We start from the raw sequence: 22,116 nt of genomic DNA on the forward strand, positions 1-22,116 counted from the left end.
ACCTGACTTTCATCAAATAAACTTTGAATTCCTCTTAAAATGGTATGCTCTGTATTATATCATAAGTGTTTTCTTGGTATCTCGCAAAAAGTTAAAAGCCCAATTCTCATCTCCACCAATACTGTACTATTCCTTTAAGCTGCAGCTGGAGTGAAATACTCATAAGGGATGGCTGAAACATCCTATTCCCTCCTCTTCCCCCCCCCCCCCCTCCCCCAAGGTTGAGACTGACCTCCTCCAGCTGCTCCAATGAGCCTCAGAAGAAGGGAACTTGAGCATGGAAGACAGACTACACTTTTATGTATCTAGTAAATATATATTCAATATATCTGTTGAATTAGCAGTGAATATAGTAAATACAATGCATTCATTTTATGTATCGAATACATATTGAGAGCACGGAGGATAGACTATACACTACTGTATATTTAGTGAATATATATTCAATGCATCTATTGAATTAACACTGAATATAGTGAGTATGTATTCATTTTATGTATCACATACATATTGAATATATTACATATTGAATACACATCATTGTACCTACAAGTGTATCAAATATATATTATTGTATACTGGGAGAATAAAGGATGGGGCGGAAATCATTGTGACATTGCTCTTTCATATCAATATATAAGTATTGAATACCTATTGAATGTGTATATATTCAGCACATACTATTGTTTATAAATAGAACATTGAATACAAATTGATCATATTCAATATCATCAAGAACAAAATATATTCTGTTTGATGAATATACCCATGAGTGGATATGTTGCGTATCATAACTGTCTGTACTATTATTATCATTATCATCATTGTTCATACTAACCATATTGAATATGGTGAGCACATATGCTGTGATCTTGTCACTCCCGTGACTCTTCACCATGTGCTTGTCCACGACCACCAGGGTCTCCACATGCTGGCTCCTGTGAACATTTCCCGTGATGGAGCGACGCTTCCGGGACTCTCGCAGCGTCAGGTTGACCCCCGGATACTCATCCACGAAGAAGATTGGTTCCTCCGGGGGATGAGGTTGATCTGGACAAAAGAGAATATAAAATATATAGATATGACTATTGTGGATTTCCTCTTAATGTATAACTGTTACCAAAAGACATGAGAAAAAAAAGGAAGAAAGCTGCTACATAATTATGATTCAACACTTGAGTTTCAAATATCATTTGCTCTATACTTTTAGGAATTGCAATCTTTTCCAACAATGAAAGAACTTCTCTATACTGTAAAACCAGACATTTTTGTGTGCATGAAACTTTCACAAACTTCATTAGGAGAAATGATTTCACCAAAGTAAAATGCATGCGAAAATTTGTGTCTGCACAATCCAGTACATGTAGTGAACTCAGAATTTTTCCGCAAAAGTGTCATGCCGTGAAAAAGGCTGTCAGCTCCAATTTGTGAGAGGTTCATGCCACAAATGTTTCTGGTTTGGCAGCATTACACAGCTCTTGTGCTCTTTAGACAATAGTAACAGGGAATATACAAACAGAAGAACATTAAAACCAAAGATAAAGGAACAAAAGCATGCTCCAAATTCATGAAATTCTTCCGTTGAGAGGTTTTCATTGCAACTGATTGACAAATTGCCCTACATCGACGTACCCCCATGATTTTTTATCACAGCTACTAGTTACTAAAACACTGATCAATTTAGTTCTTATTTACGTCGATGTAAGGCATTTTGTCAATCAGTTGCAAAAGCACACTCATTACAAACACTGTAGAGCAACATACAATTGGTTGATCATGTATCAAAGGTGACAAAAGATTTCTATCAACATTTGCCATTGTTGTATTTGCATCTGTAGAAAAAAAAACTCAAACCAATATGTAATCATATTTCCATATCACCATGACTTTGCTTGTAATGACCACATCATCAGACAAGATTACCAATACTGATCAGATCTGAATAGTCTGGAACAGAAATCTGACTGAAAATAACATCAAACCATCCCCTCTCTTTTATCTTGCTCTTTCATATAGCGTTTGGTGGTTTCCAAGCCAAAACATCAGCCAGGGATACTGGAGAAGATTTCCTGTCTTTAGTAGTCTCAACTTTCCCCCATTCCTCTACTTTGCTTCCACTCTCTGCTCCACTCTACAAATGGCTCATAATCTGACATCTCAATATCGACAGAACTTGAAAATCTATTTCTGCTTTATCTCAAGAGTATGCTTCTTAAATAGTCAAAGCTTCCTTTAGCCTGACACAGGAAAAACAAAGTGGAAATGACACTAGATTTCTTCGTCCACTTCTAAAATAAGGACATTTTTTAACCTGCTGACTTCATTTTCCCTCTACTTTGGATTGTCTGTCTTTATATACTTTGATCCCTTTTAGAAATACATACATATACACCCTATAGCCTACTTCGTCTATATTTTAGTGATATTGTCCATGTAAAGTTTGTAAGAAAAAGAAATCAAACTTTACAAACTTCATTTCAAACTTAACAAAAAAAAAAGCATTTGAAGAGAAACTCTTTTGGTTCAATACAAAATATTACACAAATTTGCATCTGCGTTACCTTTTGTATTCTTTATGTATGCACATAATAACTAATATCTACACGTAACATGCATTATGATCACATTTTCTAGATTTCTATATAACAATACATAGCAATCCTCCACTCTCCTTCAAGCTGATATAAACACTAGAGGTGTGAACAAATGCAATGTCTTGAAATCACATGCAGGTAGAAGCTGCAGTCTACCCACCTCAAATGTCCCCCCACACCCTAGTGATCCCATGACAAGTCATAGACCTATACATCAATAACTGACACCCCGACAGCTCTTCACCAGGACCACTGTACTTTACCCCTCATCCCCCTCCCTCAACTCTCCCCGTATACTGCTCACATCACAGAGCTTGCCTACAAAGAGCTGCTGACGACAAAGATTGATCTGAATGGACTTTTGAGGTCCATAGACCATTCAGTCAGTGATAGAAAGTAGGCACGAGGGTGATATGTTTCTGACGAGATTCTCAGGTAACACCAGCCGCCTTCACTTGACACCATCAAATTCTTTCTGATGCTGCGATACAGGGAGGTGGGAAGAGCAAAGTTCCATAAGCCTGATGTAATTCTTAACACTGGAATTAGGGAAGAGGACAATCAAAGCACTGGGTTTTATTGGAGGAAACAAAAATATCAGCCTATGGTGTGATAATGGGAAACATTTACAATATCTTTAGACTTTCAAGAGCCTATTCTTGAATTTTCAGAAAGTGAAATACGCGATGAAGACACTGGCATTTGAGAAACCATGGCGCTACAATTGTAGCTCCATGGTGAAACTGACTACATTGTAGGCAGTAGCTAGGTTGAGGAGCAGTCACTGGTGGTGGAGCAGAAAGGTGCTAAGTGTACAGACTCTGATGAGTAGTAACAACGCCCTTGTGCTGCTCAACCAATGGCATACAGGGGTTTTACGGCCGGAGAAAGAATGCCCAGACTTCCGTGGCTGAAATGAGATCGTCGTCACACATTCCTACAACACTTGGCTGAACTCTGTTTTCAAACGAGACGGCATGGTATGCGAGCAGTCAATCATTGAAAGAGAGAGAGAAAAGTATCAAGGAGCGTGATTTAATTTGCAGCCACTGACAAAGGATGCCACGGACCACTGTGCCTTCCAAATTAGTGCACTGTCACTTGGCGTGCAGGAAGAAGACGGTACTTATAATAGACCATGGGATGACCCTCAAAATTCTGACTTTTCGTTGTCCGTCAGAGAGCTTGACCTAATTTTTCTTTAACAATTTAGTTTAAAATATACTGCATCCAAAAAGTTGTTGGCTTTTTTGCAAAAGTTGCATTTTACTTCAAAAATGATTTTTAAAGCCACAAAATAAGAGGCTTTGAATCAGCATGAACGAGGTCACCATAGACGTGTGTGCAGTGACATGCCTGAGTGGTCAGCCGTGTGCATCGGTACATATGTGCGTGTGTGAATGTTGTGTGTGTGTGTTAGGTACAGGAGTCAATGGGATTCGCATCCTCTTTCAGTGTGTTTCATATCTTCATGCACATAAACTGTGTGTATTACTACAGGGATAGTTTGTGTATCATGGACTAGACTTCTGATGCACAATGAATGTAGTTTGGTAGTGTATTCTCTTCAAGAGGCTTCTTTTCTGATGTAATGTGTGATATTATGTTCTCTCAGCTTTGTAAACAAATATTTTCAGAAGAATCCTTTTGAGTGGTTGACAGTATACAAGCATGCTTTTCAGTGGACCTCTCTATCTCATGCAGTTCCTTTTTTTTCCCTCCAAGCATAACTTTTTGCTTCGCCGGTATGCATGTATAATTTTATTTATTAACCATTATCAATCATGAAAAGTTGAATTCATTTCTATGTTATAATTCCTGACTTATTCTGTGGTACCTTACGCTGAAAAAGAGAAAAGAATAAAATGAATAAATTGAATTGATTTGAAACTGAAGACGTCCAGCATGTCACAATTCATTTGTATACATCAATGATACACAACTTGTAAACATGCAATTTTCAGTTCAATTCAAATGAAATTTTATTTCGAATAGCGTGTTTGTATTAGGGGGTTATATTCAAAGACAACGAAACTTACAATGACGGGGTGAATGGGGGTTGAGACTAAATTTAAGTCACTATGGAAACAAAGACATGACTAGGAGGTAGTATATTCATAGAGCCATAGGCCTACTGCATTAACTCTTGGCTCAACAACAATTCTAAGTTATGGTAGGACAGAATGTTTGGGATTGACCAGGGAGGTGATTAAATCACCGTGGTCGTAAGTCATGGTTTAACTGATACACTTTGTCCTAAGTTACCATGGCTGGATGTTGTCTGATGTACAATGGGGTCATTCTAACATTCTAGTGGTAGGCCTATACTCGAGGGATGATAGAGGTCTGTGATTAACTGCAAGTGGATATAGAGTATTGCTGGAGGTCAATGACTGGCCGGAGAAAAAGAGACAGTTCTGGTCATCATAGTGGGATGGATGTAAGGAGTTAGCAAGGGAATATCATTATACAATAGAGCTCAGTGGTAGTATCATTGTACTGTTGACAATGCACACAATCACATCATGGAAGCTTTGCCTGATTTGACAGGGGTTTATGAATCTTCTGACTCTTCAGACTCTGGAAATTCAGCTGAGCATTGTATTCATGTGTCATCAAAAGAAATAGGAAAAGTCATACCATTTCAAGAAAAAAATTGGACAAAAATTGTTGGTTGCTGGCTTCGTTGGGCTAAGATTGCTGACTCGTTAGAAGGAGATGCAGCAAAGAATTTTGCCAAGAAATGTGGCATTCACTTCATTACATCGATACCAGTGTGTTTCTCTAGTGAAAGGAAAAAGAGTGCTGGATACCATCGTGGCTGTTATCTGAAGTTTTGTCATGTTGGGAAACTCCAAAGAGCAGAATCTAGGTATTTGCACAATGCATATACATCAAATAGATATGCATTTGGTTGGACACTGTCTCATATTTAATGACATGCACAGCAAATAAGATCTCACCGTGGGTGCATCTTTTTGTAACAAGAGGTGGCTGAAAGCATATGCTGAAGACTGAAATTTTCCTTCACATTAATTACAACAATATGTCAAGATATGTTCGCATTATTTAGCAGTGAAAATACACATGTAGGCCTTCACTTGTAAATCGCGTATTTACATACAATATGAGATTTGTATCCCTGAATATTTTTCATTGTACATGTACATCATAATAATAAAAAAGGGCTGTTAAACTGGTTCAAAGAAGTGACTTTGTACTAAGAGTTTGTGCATATGTGACATTGTAAAAAAATTGCATCTTGATAGACTTTTGTGGCAAAATAGTCTTAAAGATAAATTAAGATGTGTAGCAATCAGAGTTATTGTTTATGATACTGTTGAAGATACTATGAAAACACACTTTTTAGTTTGTGTTGCAAAGCAAGGTAGGCCTATACATTTAATGAATAGAACACAGAGGTGATGAATTGATAATATTTAGTATAAGTGTAATTTCCATTTTATACATGTGATAGAATCAATTACTTTCTTGACAATGATTTCCTCTTTCTTGCGATGTTGAACTTGCCCTATGCCAGCAAAAGAATATGAAATTTGGATTCCCTTGCTCACAAATAAATAATCTCTATTAAAGGTACATCTGTACTCTCTAAAAAAAGTCGAGTGAAAATATTCACTCTTAAAAGAGTGAATACAAAAAAGAGTGAATTGAGAGTGAAATTGGAGTGAAGTTTTGAGTGAAAATGTTCATTTTCACTCATTTTGGAGTGACGTCAGGGATCACTCGAAGATTTTGGAGTGATCCCTGACGTCACTCTAAAACGAGTGAAAAAGAGCATTTTCACTCAAAATTCACTTCAATTTTACTCGAAATTCACTCTTTTTTGTATTCACTCTTTTAAGAGTGAATATTTTCACTCGATTTTTTTTTAGAGAGTAAAAACAATAGAAAAAAAAGAGTATTCTTGAATGTAAAGATTAAAGAAACCACACAACCATACAGCCCTTTTTTCTGTTTGCACTATCTACAATGTACGTTTATATTTCTTGGTTGACCATTACGTTTATGTCCATTGATCTAATGATACTTATGGACCACTTCGTGTGACTGAAATTGAGATCAAATTAAAGTGAAATAAAAGTGATTTGTAAACTGAACATGCAATATAGCATAGGTATTCCGATGTGAAACATATTGTAAGTTCTCATTTGACTTTAAAGTACCTTGTGCACTATTTTGCCTGTGTTGCAAAAAGATCTGATGTGATATATATATATATATATATATATATATATATATATATAATAGAGAGAGAGAGAGAGAGAGAGAGAGAGAGAAACAGAGACAGACAGCCAGCCAGACAGACAGACAGAGATACAGAGACTGTGTGATTGAATAGTTCATTTTTTTTTTTGATAATAAGAGATCATATCAGCTGGCAATATGATTATGAATTATTTGTTATTGCAATGACCAAGATCTGAGTATACACGTAATTTTACCCCTGGATAATGTGTGGATGTGGAAAAGCTTTAATTAAGCACTTAATTTGCAAACCAAAAGCAGTGCATCGCTGCAGTTTGTACTCTGTGTCATTAAGCTCTGATCACATGAAGCTTAACTTGGAAACATTTCCTGTACATACGGACCCTAACCCTTATAACCCCACTGGGCATTTTCCCCCAGTGATCAAAATACACAGACCAACCAAGAAAGAAGAAATTACTGTATCTTGCATAAATTAATTAAATTTACATAATCAAGTACAATCATGCAGGTGACTGATTTTACCTCATTTATATTTGGAGTCAGCACCCCCAATTTAACAACTGTGCTAATTTTCATTGCTCCACAGATGAAGACTCGCTCTGAAAGAATGAAAATACTATGTTCTGCATAAATTAATCTAAATTGCATAATCAAGCACTGTTACCAAGTTAACATGATGGCTAAGGATTTGTCATCATTCATAAATGAACTCAGCATCCCAAATAACTCCAATGTATGAATTTTCATTGGTTCAAACGCATGATACCAAGATGAAATAGCAATAATAGGAATTTTGCATAGAATACCTGAAATTTGCATAATTAAGCATTATTATGAAAAAGGGCACACATTTCTGACTAAATGACATTCATGTACGGACTCAGCACACAAAAATTATCCCACTTTGCTAATTTTCAGTGATCCAAATGCAGACCCACCAACACAAACTGAAAATATCACATTCTTGCATAAATTTGCATAATTAAGCACTAATATCATTAGATCGTGCATGTTGCTGACTTGGCAACATTGATATTTGGATTCAGCACCCCAAATTACCCCAGTTTGGCACATTTTCAGGTGGAGCCTAAATACGGACTACGAAACTCAAAAACTAGGCTGATTTTTCCATGTCATCCCATGGTCTATAAGTGCTTTCTTCCTATCCTCTATTACAGGCGTGTCCGAAATTCTTTCTTCTCCCCCCTCTCTTGCACCTTACACCTTATGATGCATTGCCACATTAAACTGGGGTACTACAGGTTTCAGCATCTGACTTGAAGTTACAGGCAGCAAACTCCCAATGTATTCTCACGCATATAGGCCTACAGCTTAATTATCATTCCTCTTAGTCTTGCTACTTTCTGTACTTTGGCTCTTCTACACAACCTCAGAGTAAAATGTATATCCATGGAACTGTGTGTGAAGATATATATATCCTGAAGTATATACTTTCTTTTTTCTAAAGCACACAGCTCAAGATTGGACAGAGAAAAAAAAAAACTACTTCAGAAATAACTTGAATCCTCAATATCAAAAGAAAGTAATGTAAACATTTTAGTCACATAAGAAGAAAAACATTCACTTCAAAAATCTTGCATCATTTACGTAAATTATAACATCTACTGCAAAGGTATTAATTTCAAGTTAAATTTCCTTAGTTAAGATGCTCCCTATGTTAATTTGCAAAGCACTTCTACAGTCTTGAAGGGTGTATCATATGCACCAAGTTGCTGTAATCATCAGATTTCTTTCTTTAAGTCTGTTATCAGTCTATCACTTTGGGGTCACCTAAGGTCATTGGCTAGACACTGGGCTTGGCTAACAGCCACACTACACACACCCAGGTTAACACTGCAATTGATAGAAAATGAATGATCATAATAGCTCATTTGAGCCTTTGCCTGAAATGAGCTAAAGAAAGAAGTTGTGATGCAAAAAACAGAAAAAAGCTTGCATGAATTTAAAAAAAAAAACTATTGTGAAATTGGCCTCAATATGGAATACAAATTCTCAATGATGACACTTCACTGAGGGATATCATTCTTTGGACTAAAAAAAAATACACACTATGATTAGAAAGTATATCACACTTGAAAATTAAACTTATACTTCTACAATGGCAAGAAATATTTGCATTTTTGATCCTCTGATTGGTTGAAATTGGTTGTGAGATCACATGACTGTCTAGAGAGTTCCACTCAGGGGAAATAATTATGAAATGTCAAAGACTTGGGAGGACAAGCAGCCTAAATAGATGTTTGACATAATATTTGACATCACAAAAGAATGAAATGCTGATGATGTCATCACATAGTGTCATCAATTCATGAGAGAGATGATATATGAGCAGTGATGTCTCTCTCCTTCTCTCATCTCTCTCTTTGTGAAAAAGATGTCAGCCAAGTGGCACCTACTACACGACGTGAAGGCGTCTTGGGTCACTGACATCACAGCTCTCCTTTATGATGAGGAGGCAGCTTGAAATATAATTTCTTCTTCTTCATCTACTTCTTGTTCGGTGACTTCTCTTTCTTTTCCTTTATCCTCCTCCTCCTTCATCTTCTTCTCCTCCCCTTCCTTTTTTACTTCATATTCTTCTTTCTTTCTTCCTCTTCCTCTTCTTCCTATTTTCTCCATCATCTTCTTCATAATTTTCCTTCTCTTTATCTTTTTCTTTTTCTTCTTCTTCTCCCTCTTCTTCTACTTCCTCCTCTTACTTTTTTTTTTCTCTTTTTATCCTTCTCTTCCTCTTCCTCTTCCTCCTCCTCCTCCTCCTCCTCTCTCATGGGATGGTAAGTTTACCTACCAAGAACTGTAGCCTTGGCTACACAGGGTCTATAAGAATCAGAGTAATGCCAGTGCCGTAGAGAATATGATGGGTTTGAGAAAGGTTGACAACAGTCCCATTGTCATCAAATAAAGTGACCACATCTGAAAATAGGATCCAACTCATAATGAAGCCACTCTGGTGGAGCTCCCTAAAAACCACTCTCCTCCTGCCAGCACATCATGAAGATTATCCCATCATGTAAATAAAATACTACAGAATCCAAGGAATACTTCAAACCCACAATTATAACCTCAAAACTCACAGCTCTGTCTCATCAAACCACATCTACACGGAAATTTCTGGTCACCATGGCAACTGAATGGTGGTATTGACCCTAGCAGACATCCTAATCCTCTCAGACAGAGGGTCGATTCAGCACCCCTCCTCACAACCCGCACCCAGTCATCAAGATTTCAGCTTGCCACTCAAACCACATGGATCAAACACACAAGGGTACAAAAGAAGACATTGATATTCGAACATAATTTGCATTCATCAGCGCAGATTCCATTAGGAATTCCATTCAGCCCCAGGAATTAACCTAGAACTTCAACTGTACCCCCTACTCATTTCATCAAATCACAGCTTTAGTTGACAAATATATTTGCTAAACCTCTTTCACAAATATTCACACGTGACTCACAAGTAAAGAAACTTTCCAAGGATTCAGCTGCCAGTGGAGTACAGGTAGTCCCCACACGGCATCAACTTTCACCTAATCAGAGGTAATTATCCTTTTCATTTGTTGAGTGTTGGCAGCTGCACCATGCACTTGTTCTACTGTGTACTTTAGGTGTAGTGCATACGGGGTCTGGCTGCTAGTGTAGGTCAAACGATGCAGATTACATACAATACAGTCATACACTCCTACATGCAGAGGAGCCATTAACTCCTATACCTTTTGGATACACTTCGCTCTTCTAATTGTCAAAGCAGCTACTCTCATAAGTTGGGATATACTTAGCTCTTCATATATTATGACACAAATGGAGAGAAAAAATCTTGTTTGGCTATATTTAACAATCAGAATGGAACTTTCACAGACAACGGAAAAGTATTTTCATTTACTAACAAGCACCTTTACCTTTCAACTTCATCAGCTGAGAACCAGAAGGGCACTATTGCATTCTAAGATTTGAGAACAAATAAAAACACAACAATCAATTTTCAAGAAACATAAAGCCTATCAATAATCAAAATGGGGTAAATTTATAAGCATTGTTCTACATGTAAATATCTGGTAAAATAGCACCCTGGTGGTTTTGATTTTTTAACACTTCACTGAAATGGAAATGATTTAAAATTGACACCATGATGTAGAGAAGATCGAGTTCTACAACGTAATACCAATAATTCAATACCCCAAAAATTTGCAATAACGCCCTTTTGGTTCTAAACTGACGATATCCATTATATACATATTCTTCAAAGAGATAAACACTTGCTACTCTTCTCATCTTTCCACAGGCAGGTGCATACGCATCAACAGAGTTCAGCGGGATGAATCACAGTTACTCCGCGACAAGCTCATCATCGGAGTGGTCACCCTCAAACAGTTCACCCGCGCAGTTTCACCTTGGTGCGTCATCCCACAGTAACGCACATCCCTCTCGAATTTAAACAGTCTCTCAGGATTGTCTTGGCTATGGGCAATGTGGGGCATGCTGAACAAGTCACAAGTGTTGAGGGCAGCACTTGGGTATTTAAAGGTGATCATCAAGGGGGTCTAGAGGAGGGAGGGTGACATATGTGGTGGATAATTGTCTCCTTGTCAAAGCATGTCCGCGACTCTAATGAGTCAACCAACCATCATGGTCAACAAGCGAGACAAGTGTGGTTTGAAGCACATACAGAGTGTCCATTCAGAGTGCAGACAATTGGCAAAGGTGAGGAAAAGATTTCCTCTGAAGAAACCAAGCAAGGGAAAGAGAGAGAGAGAGATGGAAAAGAAAGGGCGAAAGAAAAAGAGTGAGAAAGAACCACTTCCTTGTAATACAAACACAGTGTGCCTCATTATACATGCATTACTTACTTTGCTTACTTTACTTTATTTTTAATGCTTTATTTTACTTTTCCGGAACAATGATGTAGGTCAGAACCTGTCCATTGATCAGGATTGTATCCACAGCTGCTCTTGATCCTTCCAGTAGATATAGTGTGGGCTATTCTCATTGAAATATGTATCTTACATTCTAAACATCTATGGGACATACACATGGCAGGGAGGGGTAAAAACCGTTTGAGACAAAGGACTTATACTTTTAGTAGTTACTTGTATCCCGTATTCAAATACACAATTCTTCCAATGCTCGTCCAGCTTATTCTTACTACAAAAATAGAGCCAAAAGAAATATTATTAAACTGATTTGAAGGGGTTCCTAGTCATGGAAATCAGATTTCTTTCACACTTCCACTCAAATCCCCACCATTATTCATCTGCTCCTCCTACATTGTGAGTAAAATGTATGAGTTAAATTACATTTCAATCCCCAATAAGCTCTCCATCAAAATGTAGGGCACAAACTTTTCTTTGGAGCCGAGGAGAAAACTACATCAGGGGGTAACAAAAGCTTGCATATTGAAAGTCAACACGGGAGTGCTTGCCAGGTGAAAATGTTAAGTCCATGATTACTGTATGATTGAAGACCTGTACTTCTCATAATTCTATGGGTGATTTGTTTATTCCCCAGATGTATTTACACATGCTTTCATGTCAGCCTATCCCTGTGCCTGGTTTTAGGGGATTTCATGTAAGGATAAATGTCAGAGAAATTTGTGTGGAGCGTGGTACTAATTTGGTTCAGTTGGCTGTTGGGGATAGTCTATCTTAGGGGGTCACTGAACTATATTAAATGATACAGCACTGTGGAGCCTTTGGTTTTAATACAACAATGAGAAATGAACCCTGACATCATGTACGATGAATTTAAAACCAAAAAAAAAAAAAAAACACACACACACACAAAAGAAAATGTAATAATCTTCAAATTTGTTTCAGATCTTGGCAATGCCTTTATATGTGAAATTTTGGACAGCAAATGCCAGAGTCATCAGAAAGAGCAAAAACTTAAACAAAAAACACGAAGCAGTATTAGATATCAGTGATAGCTAGTTTTAACATTTCACAAAACAGTTTTTATTCATAAGAAGATGATATCATTGGTACACACATGGGCATTTGCTCTATGCATATATCTGTGCTTCATCAATTTCCTAAAAATAAAATAAGAATTTTAGAAATCTTATAGAAATAAAAGTATCCGTAAGACGAATACTCAGGTGGTAAAATGAATTTTAAAAAGAAGTAAAAAAAAAAAAAGAGCAAATAACTAACTAGCCCATTTAGAAACATGCCGAGCCTTTAAATGTCCCCACCTATGCTGCATTATTGCATGCGCACATGCCTTTGTAGTGGTACCAAAATATAACAACCACGATTGCCGGTTCAAAAGGGAATATAGCACCGGGCAATTGTTAACTTTAAACTACAGAAACATTCACAACATATTTGAAATATCTGCTCTCTCCTCCAAAAACATTCTTTCCTCACTCCTTCTTCTCTGTTTGCAGGGTAGACGTAAGTACGGCCCATTCACACTTTGGCAAAATACCAAGGTAGGCCTATAATGTATTTCGCACAGTACTTCATAACATGAGCAGTTCAAAGCACCGCACAATACCTTGCGAGATACCATGGTATTTAGGGCAGTAATTCAAACTCTGTGCAAAATATGCATGTGAACTTCGAGTTTGAATCGTGTCAAGAAATACCACATACTGCACTGCGGTGTATTTCTCATGTAATCAGACACACTTCATGTCTTTTCCCCATATGATGCATCACGCGTTACCCCGGGGTACCACGTTGTGTAGCGCCACCTCACGTCCACTCGAGGACAGCCGCAGAGAAATGCATGCACGTGTAATGTGTGCGTGTACATAGTCATTCCCATGCCACTGCATGTTATACTATGCATGCATGGTACGCTGTGCTACAGTAGCAATAGCGTGTGCTTCAGTGCAGTGCAGTGCAGTGCAGTGCAGTGCAGTACAGTGGCTAGCGCGCTCTAGCTCCAGCACCAAAATAATTTCCACTTTTCGGCAACCCAGGGTACAACATTTTTTAAAAAATGAATAATTCAACAAAATGGCTGATTTTTATTTGGTACCGCGGGATAACATTTATGTCATCATATGGGATATACAAATGCACAGTAAGCGTAATGTACGTATGGCTGTACAGTGCTTACCTAGAGAGACATAAAATGCACTTTCCGGCCAGAAATACCACTGTATTTCATGAATGAGACTGGTGACTACAAATTTTAATGTGAATGTACCTCTTTTGATCATTATTGTAAGTCTGTTTATCATTTCTTGAGGCAGGGAAAGTGATAGCCTATTCCTTGTATTGGGAGGAGTATAGTAGCCACAAACGGCTAGTCTTCAATCAGACTCAGCTTCGAACTACTACCATTAAACCATTTGAACAAGATCAAGTTTATTAATCCTGCTAAACCCAAGCTGCACAAGTTTTGTCATAAGAACATTCCTATCAAGCATCTTCCTTAAACCCAATATTACATATATTTTGTTGTTGTTGTTGTTGAATACTGAAACTTTTTAATAGGATCCAAGGTACAGTACTAGTAATCAGAATGGAAAAATGCATTTACTTTCATTCACTTCAGGTCGCTTTGCCTTTTCCCGGTTGTAATTAGAGTTCATTACATTTTATATGAACTAAATATCTGATGAAACGATATCACCATTCCTTTTTCAATGAAATCACCAAACTCTCATAGATATAGGCCTATTTTTCTTTAAGAACTTGAATATTCAGAAAATACCATCTTCGTGTTTGAACACTATGGGTGACCATGGCAACAGCAAAGACATCACATCAAAGAAGCAGAAATACTAGCAGCCAAGATGTCACTGCTCTGAGCAGATGTAAACAAAGTTGCGATTAAACATTTGTTTGCACATTTGGTCTGCGGGAGAAGACTAGTGTTTCTCCAGGGCCCTGGGCGTCTACACAGCCCTCTTACTGCTTGAAAACATAATAGCCAAGGAGGGTCTAGTCCTAAACCAAACACTGCAGGGGGTCCAGCATGACCTCAGTCTGACCTGAGGGAGGGTGCAGTGGGAGAGACCAAAGTTAGGATGATTCATCAGTCTGTATGGTGGCCTTGAAGAGGAAATCTCTACCTAACACAAGTGGTACAAGGAGGAAGAAGGAAAAACAAATCCCGAACTGTCAACTGAGGTCCCATCCCACGAAGATAATGGCTATCAGCTAAGATTTGCCAACAGTCTACAGACTGTTTTGGAGGGGAAAATAAGGGATGGTGGTGTGGATTGCTTCCTGAATTGCTCACTCTGTAGGTGTGTTTATGGCTACGAAACGCATGTAACAACAGTCAGTACGGCACGTAAGCATGTCAGAACAAAACATGGAACAAACTAAACAAAATGGAACAAACACTGTTTGATTAATACAGAAAATCAGCTTTGAAGTGACTTTTGGTCAAAAGTGTATAATCAATTAGGACCTCTATGCATTCATTGATATCAAAAAGTTTTAAATTTTGAACATGCTTACACTTTGACACTAAGATGAGGGTTACAACGTAAAACTATGAATATTTGAAATTTCTTTCAGTATTATGGCCAATTACCTGATTTTGCTGTCCTCCTGATCTGAGTATCATAATGTCAGGTTACATTCCTGGGGTTCACTTGACACACCTCCATTCTTATTCCATGGACATACCAACAAACTTATTCACATTATTCAAATTAAAATTGAAACATAAATACACACAAACATGCATACCTACCTACCTACATACCTATACATGATTATACTGTACATGTGCAGTCAACCTCACCAACACTGACCTTGCGCAAGTCAAGAATTTGGCTAAGTGGAAGAAAAATTCTACCCTGGATGGATACAAATATGTGTTAATTCCATTAATTTGTAATTCACTTACGTCAAAGGATTTTCTGCAGTCCCTTTAGGTTTGACTTGGGTGAGGTTGACTATATATAATATATTGTATGTACACAGCATCTTCTTCAGTAAAAAAAAAAAAGTCATATTGTAAGACGGAAAGATGGTACCCTAAACATTGGTTCATTGAGAAATCCAGTCCACCCGAAATCCTGTTTACAATTCCCACAGTTGCAAAGTTCCTACATCCTTTCATTAGCAATGTCATAGAACTTCTCAGTAAACTCCTGTTTACAATTCCCACAGTTTAAAAGTAACTATATTCTTTCATTAGCAATGTCAGTGAACTTCCCAGCAAACTGGTCATGTAATAGCCCACCAGCACAATATACCATTTCCTCTAGTAAACCCCCATTAAACTGATACTTAATCCTTTCCTTTGTTCTACCGGTCAAGCCCAAGTCAATCCAGACTCCTGTATTTACAATTCCCACCGTCAGTCCTTTGTCTAGTTTTAGTACAGGTAACCAAAGTAATTCTTACATTAAAGACCCCTTACTTACTAACCCTGATATATCTGACCCTCACATGTTGAGAGGGATCATTCTGGACGCCCCTGTCTTGGGCAGAAGTCCTCAACTCTGATTCTCCCTGGCCATCAGATAGATGGCTATGTTGTAACCTTATCGGGAGTGCTCTTATATATATTCGCTGTCATTCTACGCTGGATATACAGATTGTGTATATCTACTACCAATAAATATACACACGTTATGAACTGAATATCGAACTGTGTACTTCATATTTCTTCGCGTCTGAATGTACAGTAAGAGTTGTGGTTGTACCACGCTACATAACCCGACAAGGGACTCACAAATCACGCTCTTACAATATCAACAGATATAAATCTAAATGTTGACGGATTTTATAAAAGTGTCTTGATTCAAATCCTGAGCATTGGCGATACGCTGTTGAAATCATTTACTATTCAACAGGTATGATAAAGTTGCTGCTATAAAATCTGTTATCATTTGACAAATCACATATTAAAAATGTAGAGCAAGCTCATTTAAAAGAAAAAAAAATGCTTCTTCAGCAGAAAAGTCAATTTGTGAAATGACTTGGCAGACATTAGTGTTAAACCTAAAATGTTCCCAGGAATGATGTCATCAATCTAATCTGTGTATCTACGAGTGCTGCGCCTTCATCTGATATCGAGTAAATCAGAAATATATGTAGAATGTCTACAAGCTGAGCAAATACTGCATCATTCAATCTTGGTTCATGGTTGACAGTTGAAGGAGAATGATAAACGGAATGCCAACCCCCACAGTCAGATAAACTTGAGGTTCAAAGTCAGCACATTTGGCGAAGGACAAACATGAGTTGTTCGGTTTGAAACAATTTGTGCTGTGAAATTTGTGGAGTCTGAGCCGCCTCAGCCATCAAATCACACCTTGTGCCACACACTCTGGTTTTATTTGGAGTTGTCCTCTGGGGAAGACCCACAAATGAAATGGAAGAGATTGAATGAACAGCAAAAATAAAAAACAAAATCAAAACAAACTGAAAAAAAAAATGAAAGGAGGAAAAAAACACCCCTCTAACATGGCAAGGATTTTTGAAGACTGGGCGGTTACTATGGCAACTCCAAGGACCAATCATTCAGGGTCACATCTGCATCTTTCTGTACAGGTCACTGACAACAGGATCCTCAGCTTGCATCTGTTGCTATGGCCACAGGGGAGAGGGAGGCCACTATCATCATTATCAGCCCTACAAGCTCTCTACCAGAACAAAAAACAGATTCTGAAAAGAAGTCTGCAGATTTATTACACGATGGCACTATCACACTTGGATCTCTGTAGAGAATCACATCTGATCATTTAATTTTACTACAACTCAGACAGACTTTTATTTGTTGACATTATCTGACGAATAAAGGGCTTCTTCTAGGCTTTGTTTTCTTTTGTCAAGCTTATCACAATGTATAATGGTGGGGACTACCCAATCCTTGAAGTGGAGCCCTTTTACTGGCATCCAAGATTAAAATAAACATAATAATAGCATAACAAGGAAAACAACTTATTCCCACTATTTGGCTAAATGAAGCTAATTGATTTGAAGACTTTCTTTCAAAGAAACATCACAGGGAAAAAGCAGTCTGTGATTTGGATGTCACTTTTATAGCCATAGGGAGGACATTTGAATTGATTTTCTTCCACAAATTCAGAGCCTGAAACCTCTGGTTTAGGGATAACATTACTTCTTGAAGACTTCAATTCAGTTGGGCATATAATGCTCCCGTCTGGAAGACAGATGGATGACAGAGCAATGGCCTTACAGTCTCACGGATGCATGAGACTTGAGGTCAACATTAACATAGCTGGGATGACATCCTGCCAAGATGACTTTCCACGAACAAGACTCTGATAACATTCCCCCTCCAGTCCTCTAAAAAAAAAATAATATGAGGAAAAACGTGGGTTCTTGAAATTTTGATTTGATGAATTTGTTAGTCATGTAAACTCCATGATGAGGGGAAAAGAAAAACAAACACCCTTGACAGTTCGCTCCCTCCTGCCAATGGTATAATCCCCCTGAACTTGATATCTCTCAAGAGGGTCGGAGGAAAAGATAGCTTGAAGTGGAGCTGGGGTCCCATGGTCGTCTTAAGGATAAACCTGAAGTAGCGCTGCTGCCTCTTATCGCCCTCTGTAAATATTATGACATTTGATCGACCCTGCTTGACAGTTACCAGCCAGGGACATACTCCCTGGGCTGAATCTTCAAACTCAGCTTTGTCCCTGGGGGGACTATAATGTGACAATTTTTGTTCATATTTTGTTTAACCCTTTGTGTGCCTTGAAAGCCAAGTGACACAGAAAAAAAACACCTCATAGTGTTGTACACAGTGTCCAAAGTCCCTGGAGTAGAAAGAGTCAATACTCACTACCCACACCCTTCAAGCCATATCTGCACTAGCTCTCTCCAGCTGTATACGTTTAGTAATTATCGAGGTCACTTTGAACATGAAGAGGCATCTTACAGTATAAGACTGAACTTCAAGGAAAGCAGATCTGAACTCCATAACCATCCACAAACTATCAAGGGGGTATAAAATGGACAGTATCTGCAACGTATAGTATCTGCACATATTTGTTTGTTTGTTTTTTTACTTGATTTCAAGTAGTCATGAATTTTATCGCATTTCGTATTCATGTTTGTTTCAATCTAGTTACAAATGATTATAAATGATTACACATATTTACATCATGATATTTGTTTAGAGATCATTTTCAATAAGACTACTTTGTACTTCTCATGATTCCACCACTATCATATTTCATACCATGCATTCTTGTTTGTTTTTAAACTTTTAAGATCAATTATGAAAGTGGAAATAAATGAAATAAATGAAATGAAATGAAACTCTGAACAACTTATGAGTTGTTTTTTTCCTCTCCCAAAAAAAATGAGACAACAAACTTCATCTAAATCCAATCCATTACTAAAATAATCTGAGAAGTGGCCAAACATGGATTTCTACTTTTGGTATTCTAAATTCCACATATTTAAAACTGTCTAATAACACATGATCTGTCTGCCTTATTCTTAACCCATTGAGAACAAGTCCCGAGCATACTCAGGCAAGTGTCTATGGGAAATGCATGTTGTAGCAAAATCAGCCCATCCTCAACGGGTTAAAGGGTGAGGAAGTAAGCAACCATGTAGGCCCTATATATATATATATATACACAGAAACAAGAAAGGCTGCTTTGAAGTTTAGATCTAGTCAAGTGTGCACAAAATATGGCATAGGAATAACTCATACAAACTGAACATTTTCAAATGTTTTTAAATCACTGTTAGATTTGGAATGGGATAGACTGTCGTTCAGACATCAAACTTTTTTTGTAGTCTCCATCAAATCTTATGGCTTTCACCGGGAATGCTTTCTCGTGTAATTTCTTCCAGCTCCAAGGTTTGCAACTCTATCAGGGTATCATGAAGGGTCACATCTGTACCTGAAAAATGCACTCGCTGACTTTCTCTGGACCATAGAAACACAATTTTATTTCCTCCAAAGATATGAGAGACATACGCTGTCAACACAGCCATCATGCTGCAGGAGGCTGGCAAAAAAGAAAACATCCCCACAGAGCCCCCTTTATCCCGGGTTGCCATGGAAACAAATAGCCACCAGTTCCTACACGTACATGTAGTCTTTCCTTCCCTCCACCTCCCATCATCATCATCATCATCATCATCATTCCTAACTTCTCCGTTTTTCCGGTACGACTGGTGTTCTCTCACGTGCGGCAGAAATCGACACCTTGCACTTTATACGTCTTTAATCTGACGACTGGAAAATGAAATTTGCCGGGATTTATTGGAAATCGAGGAATGTGACAGAAACACAAACGACCTCCTTGAGCGCTGAATACCTCTGGAGACCAGGAGATGTTGCAGATGACTTTGTTGCTCTGGGGTGAGCCAATGCGACTTTACTTCTACAGTGGAAACCAAGAATTATGACAGAAACCTGCACCATTCATGTTTGTTCCTCGAGTACATGACATTTATACAGCATGGCAATGTTAGCTGCACAAATGACACTTCAAGAACAAAACTCAATCACAGCATTTCACAGCAGTGTCAGAAAATACTTGTGGTGAAAATATTTTGACCCCCCCCCCCCCCCAAGAAAGAGACCCAACTTCAGGAAGGCGGTTCCCCTTTTCTGAATCTCTAAAACATTCTGCTTTCTCACTTTCTGCAGTAAAAAAAAACAGATAAAAGTACTTGCTGCTAGCTATCATCATCAAGTTTAAGGCTGTAAAACAGAGGAGGTAGTGTGTTTGGGGTTGACCCCGTCCGGGTTTCTTCTTGGTTGGCAATCTCTTGACACTTGTTGGCTTTCAATTGTTCCCTTTGCACTGCCTTGGGCACTTTCACTTGCATCTAATGAATTTGAAAAGTGTACAGTTTCTCATCCTTTCTCCATTTTTTTTTTTTTTTGGGGGGGGGGAGGGGGGTCGGAGAGTGGTAGGGGAGTGAGGGGTTGGGTGACATTTTGAATACAGCTTCGCAAGCACACACTTCAGTTCATTTTCACTTCAATATTCCCTCACCATGCCATGATCAACTGAAACGACCTTGGCAATGAACGCAAGACATCTCACCTTACATGTACATTGAAATCATACTGATTCAGAGTCGAGGCATACATCTAGCTCACGCATCACTGTCAACGAGGAGTTCTACGATAAGGGGAAATGGATGAGTTGCGAATCTGGCGAACCTCGCCGCTTCCCGTCAACTCACTTGGGGAAACATGGTAGTCATTTCTGTCTTCAGACCAAATGCTGCTACCCTGGCTACCATTAGTCTTTCTCACATTTAACCCGCTGAAGACTAGCCCTGAGTAGGCCCTATACTCGGGTAGGTGTCTATGGGAAATGCCTGTTGTAGAAAAATCAGCCCGTCCTATCTGGGTTAACCCGTTGAAGACTAGTCCCATGTGAACTCGGGAAGGTGTTCATTGGAAATGTGTGTTACAGCAAAATCAGCTCGTTCTCTAAGGGTTAAGTTTCTTTTCGGAGGGGGAGGGGGAGGGGGAGGGAAGGGGCTGTCTTCCTTCCATTTGGAGTGTGTTTTAATGGTCACAATGATTCTTATCCAAATCTTGACTACTAAAAATTTTTAATAAATCAAGAAGTCATATCCAGAGAATGACACTGTCTGAAACAAGATTGTCACAATGTTTCAGAAAGTAATCTAATCATTTTCTCCTCTTGTATGCACCAACATTATAACGGTTAATCATTGTGTTAATCTGATTCTTTGTGAAGCCAGATTAAGCTGGACTATTTGAATCATTTCTGATAATAATATTAAAGACAAGTTACTGTATTCATACATTGCTGTCAATGGGTGGATTTGTGTGTGTGTGTATTATTTTCCTTGAATTACATCGTGGCTTATATCTGTACTTTTATGACACAACTATTGAAGATTTTCTCAAAAAAATAAGTACATGTCTAAAAGTATTTGTTTCTGTTTTTTTCATGATGACACAAATAAAGCAAACAGGTAAACCTCAATTTGTCATTTCGCAGAGAGCGATAACCCTTCTGAAAATCCCAGGCACAGTAATCTATAAAAGCCAGAGTTGGATTATCCGCCGACAGCTGGAAAACAATTTCCATTTCTATATCAACAGATCCAGAAGTTTAAAGTGTTCCTGTTTATACCTTTTGGTTCTTACTTCAGTGTTTGCACAGTACCTGCCTTCTGGACTTGCGAAGTATACCAGTGCAAACATTGTTTGAGCTGTGAGAGCATCATATACAGCACAAACTGGAAGCTGCGGTGTGGTCCAGCAAGGGCAATAGCCTCCTATATCCTCCTAAAATGGAAACCACCAAGCCTTTTAGTTTCTAGACTCATTCTGTCTCACATGAGACCAAAAAAAGACCCCCCCCCCCACCACA

The 22,116-nt window shown here is 38.2% G+C and overlaps 1 protein-coding gene across 1 annotated transcript in view; it reads right to left on the bottom strand.

Moving 5' to 3' along the window:
* The window catches only part of LOC139737301 (A disintegrin and metalloproteinase with thrombospondin motifs 18-like), a 192,222-nt gene that overhangs the window by 59,043 nt on the left and 111,063 nt on the right, over positions 1-22,116 (bottom strand). Inside the window, exon 4 of the mRNA XM_071647977.1 lies at positions 839-1,050. Coding sequence (XP_071504078.1) covers positions 839-1,050 — 212 coding nt within the window. The remainder of the gene's footprint in view (positions 1-838; positions 1,051-22,116) is intronic.

Source organism: Diadema antillarum, unplaced genomic scaffold (genome assembly GCF_040938485.1).
Source record: "Diadema antillarum isolate AM-2024a unplaced genomic scaffold, OU_Dant_1.0 scf00000028, whole genome shotgun sequence".
In the NCBI taxonomy this organism is placed as follows: domain Eukaryota; kingdom Metazoa; phylum Echinodermata; class Echinoidea; order Diadematoida; family Diadematidae; genus Diadema; species Diadema antillarum.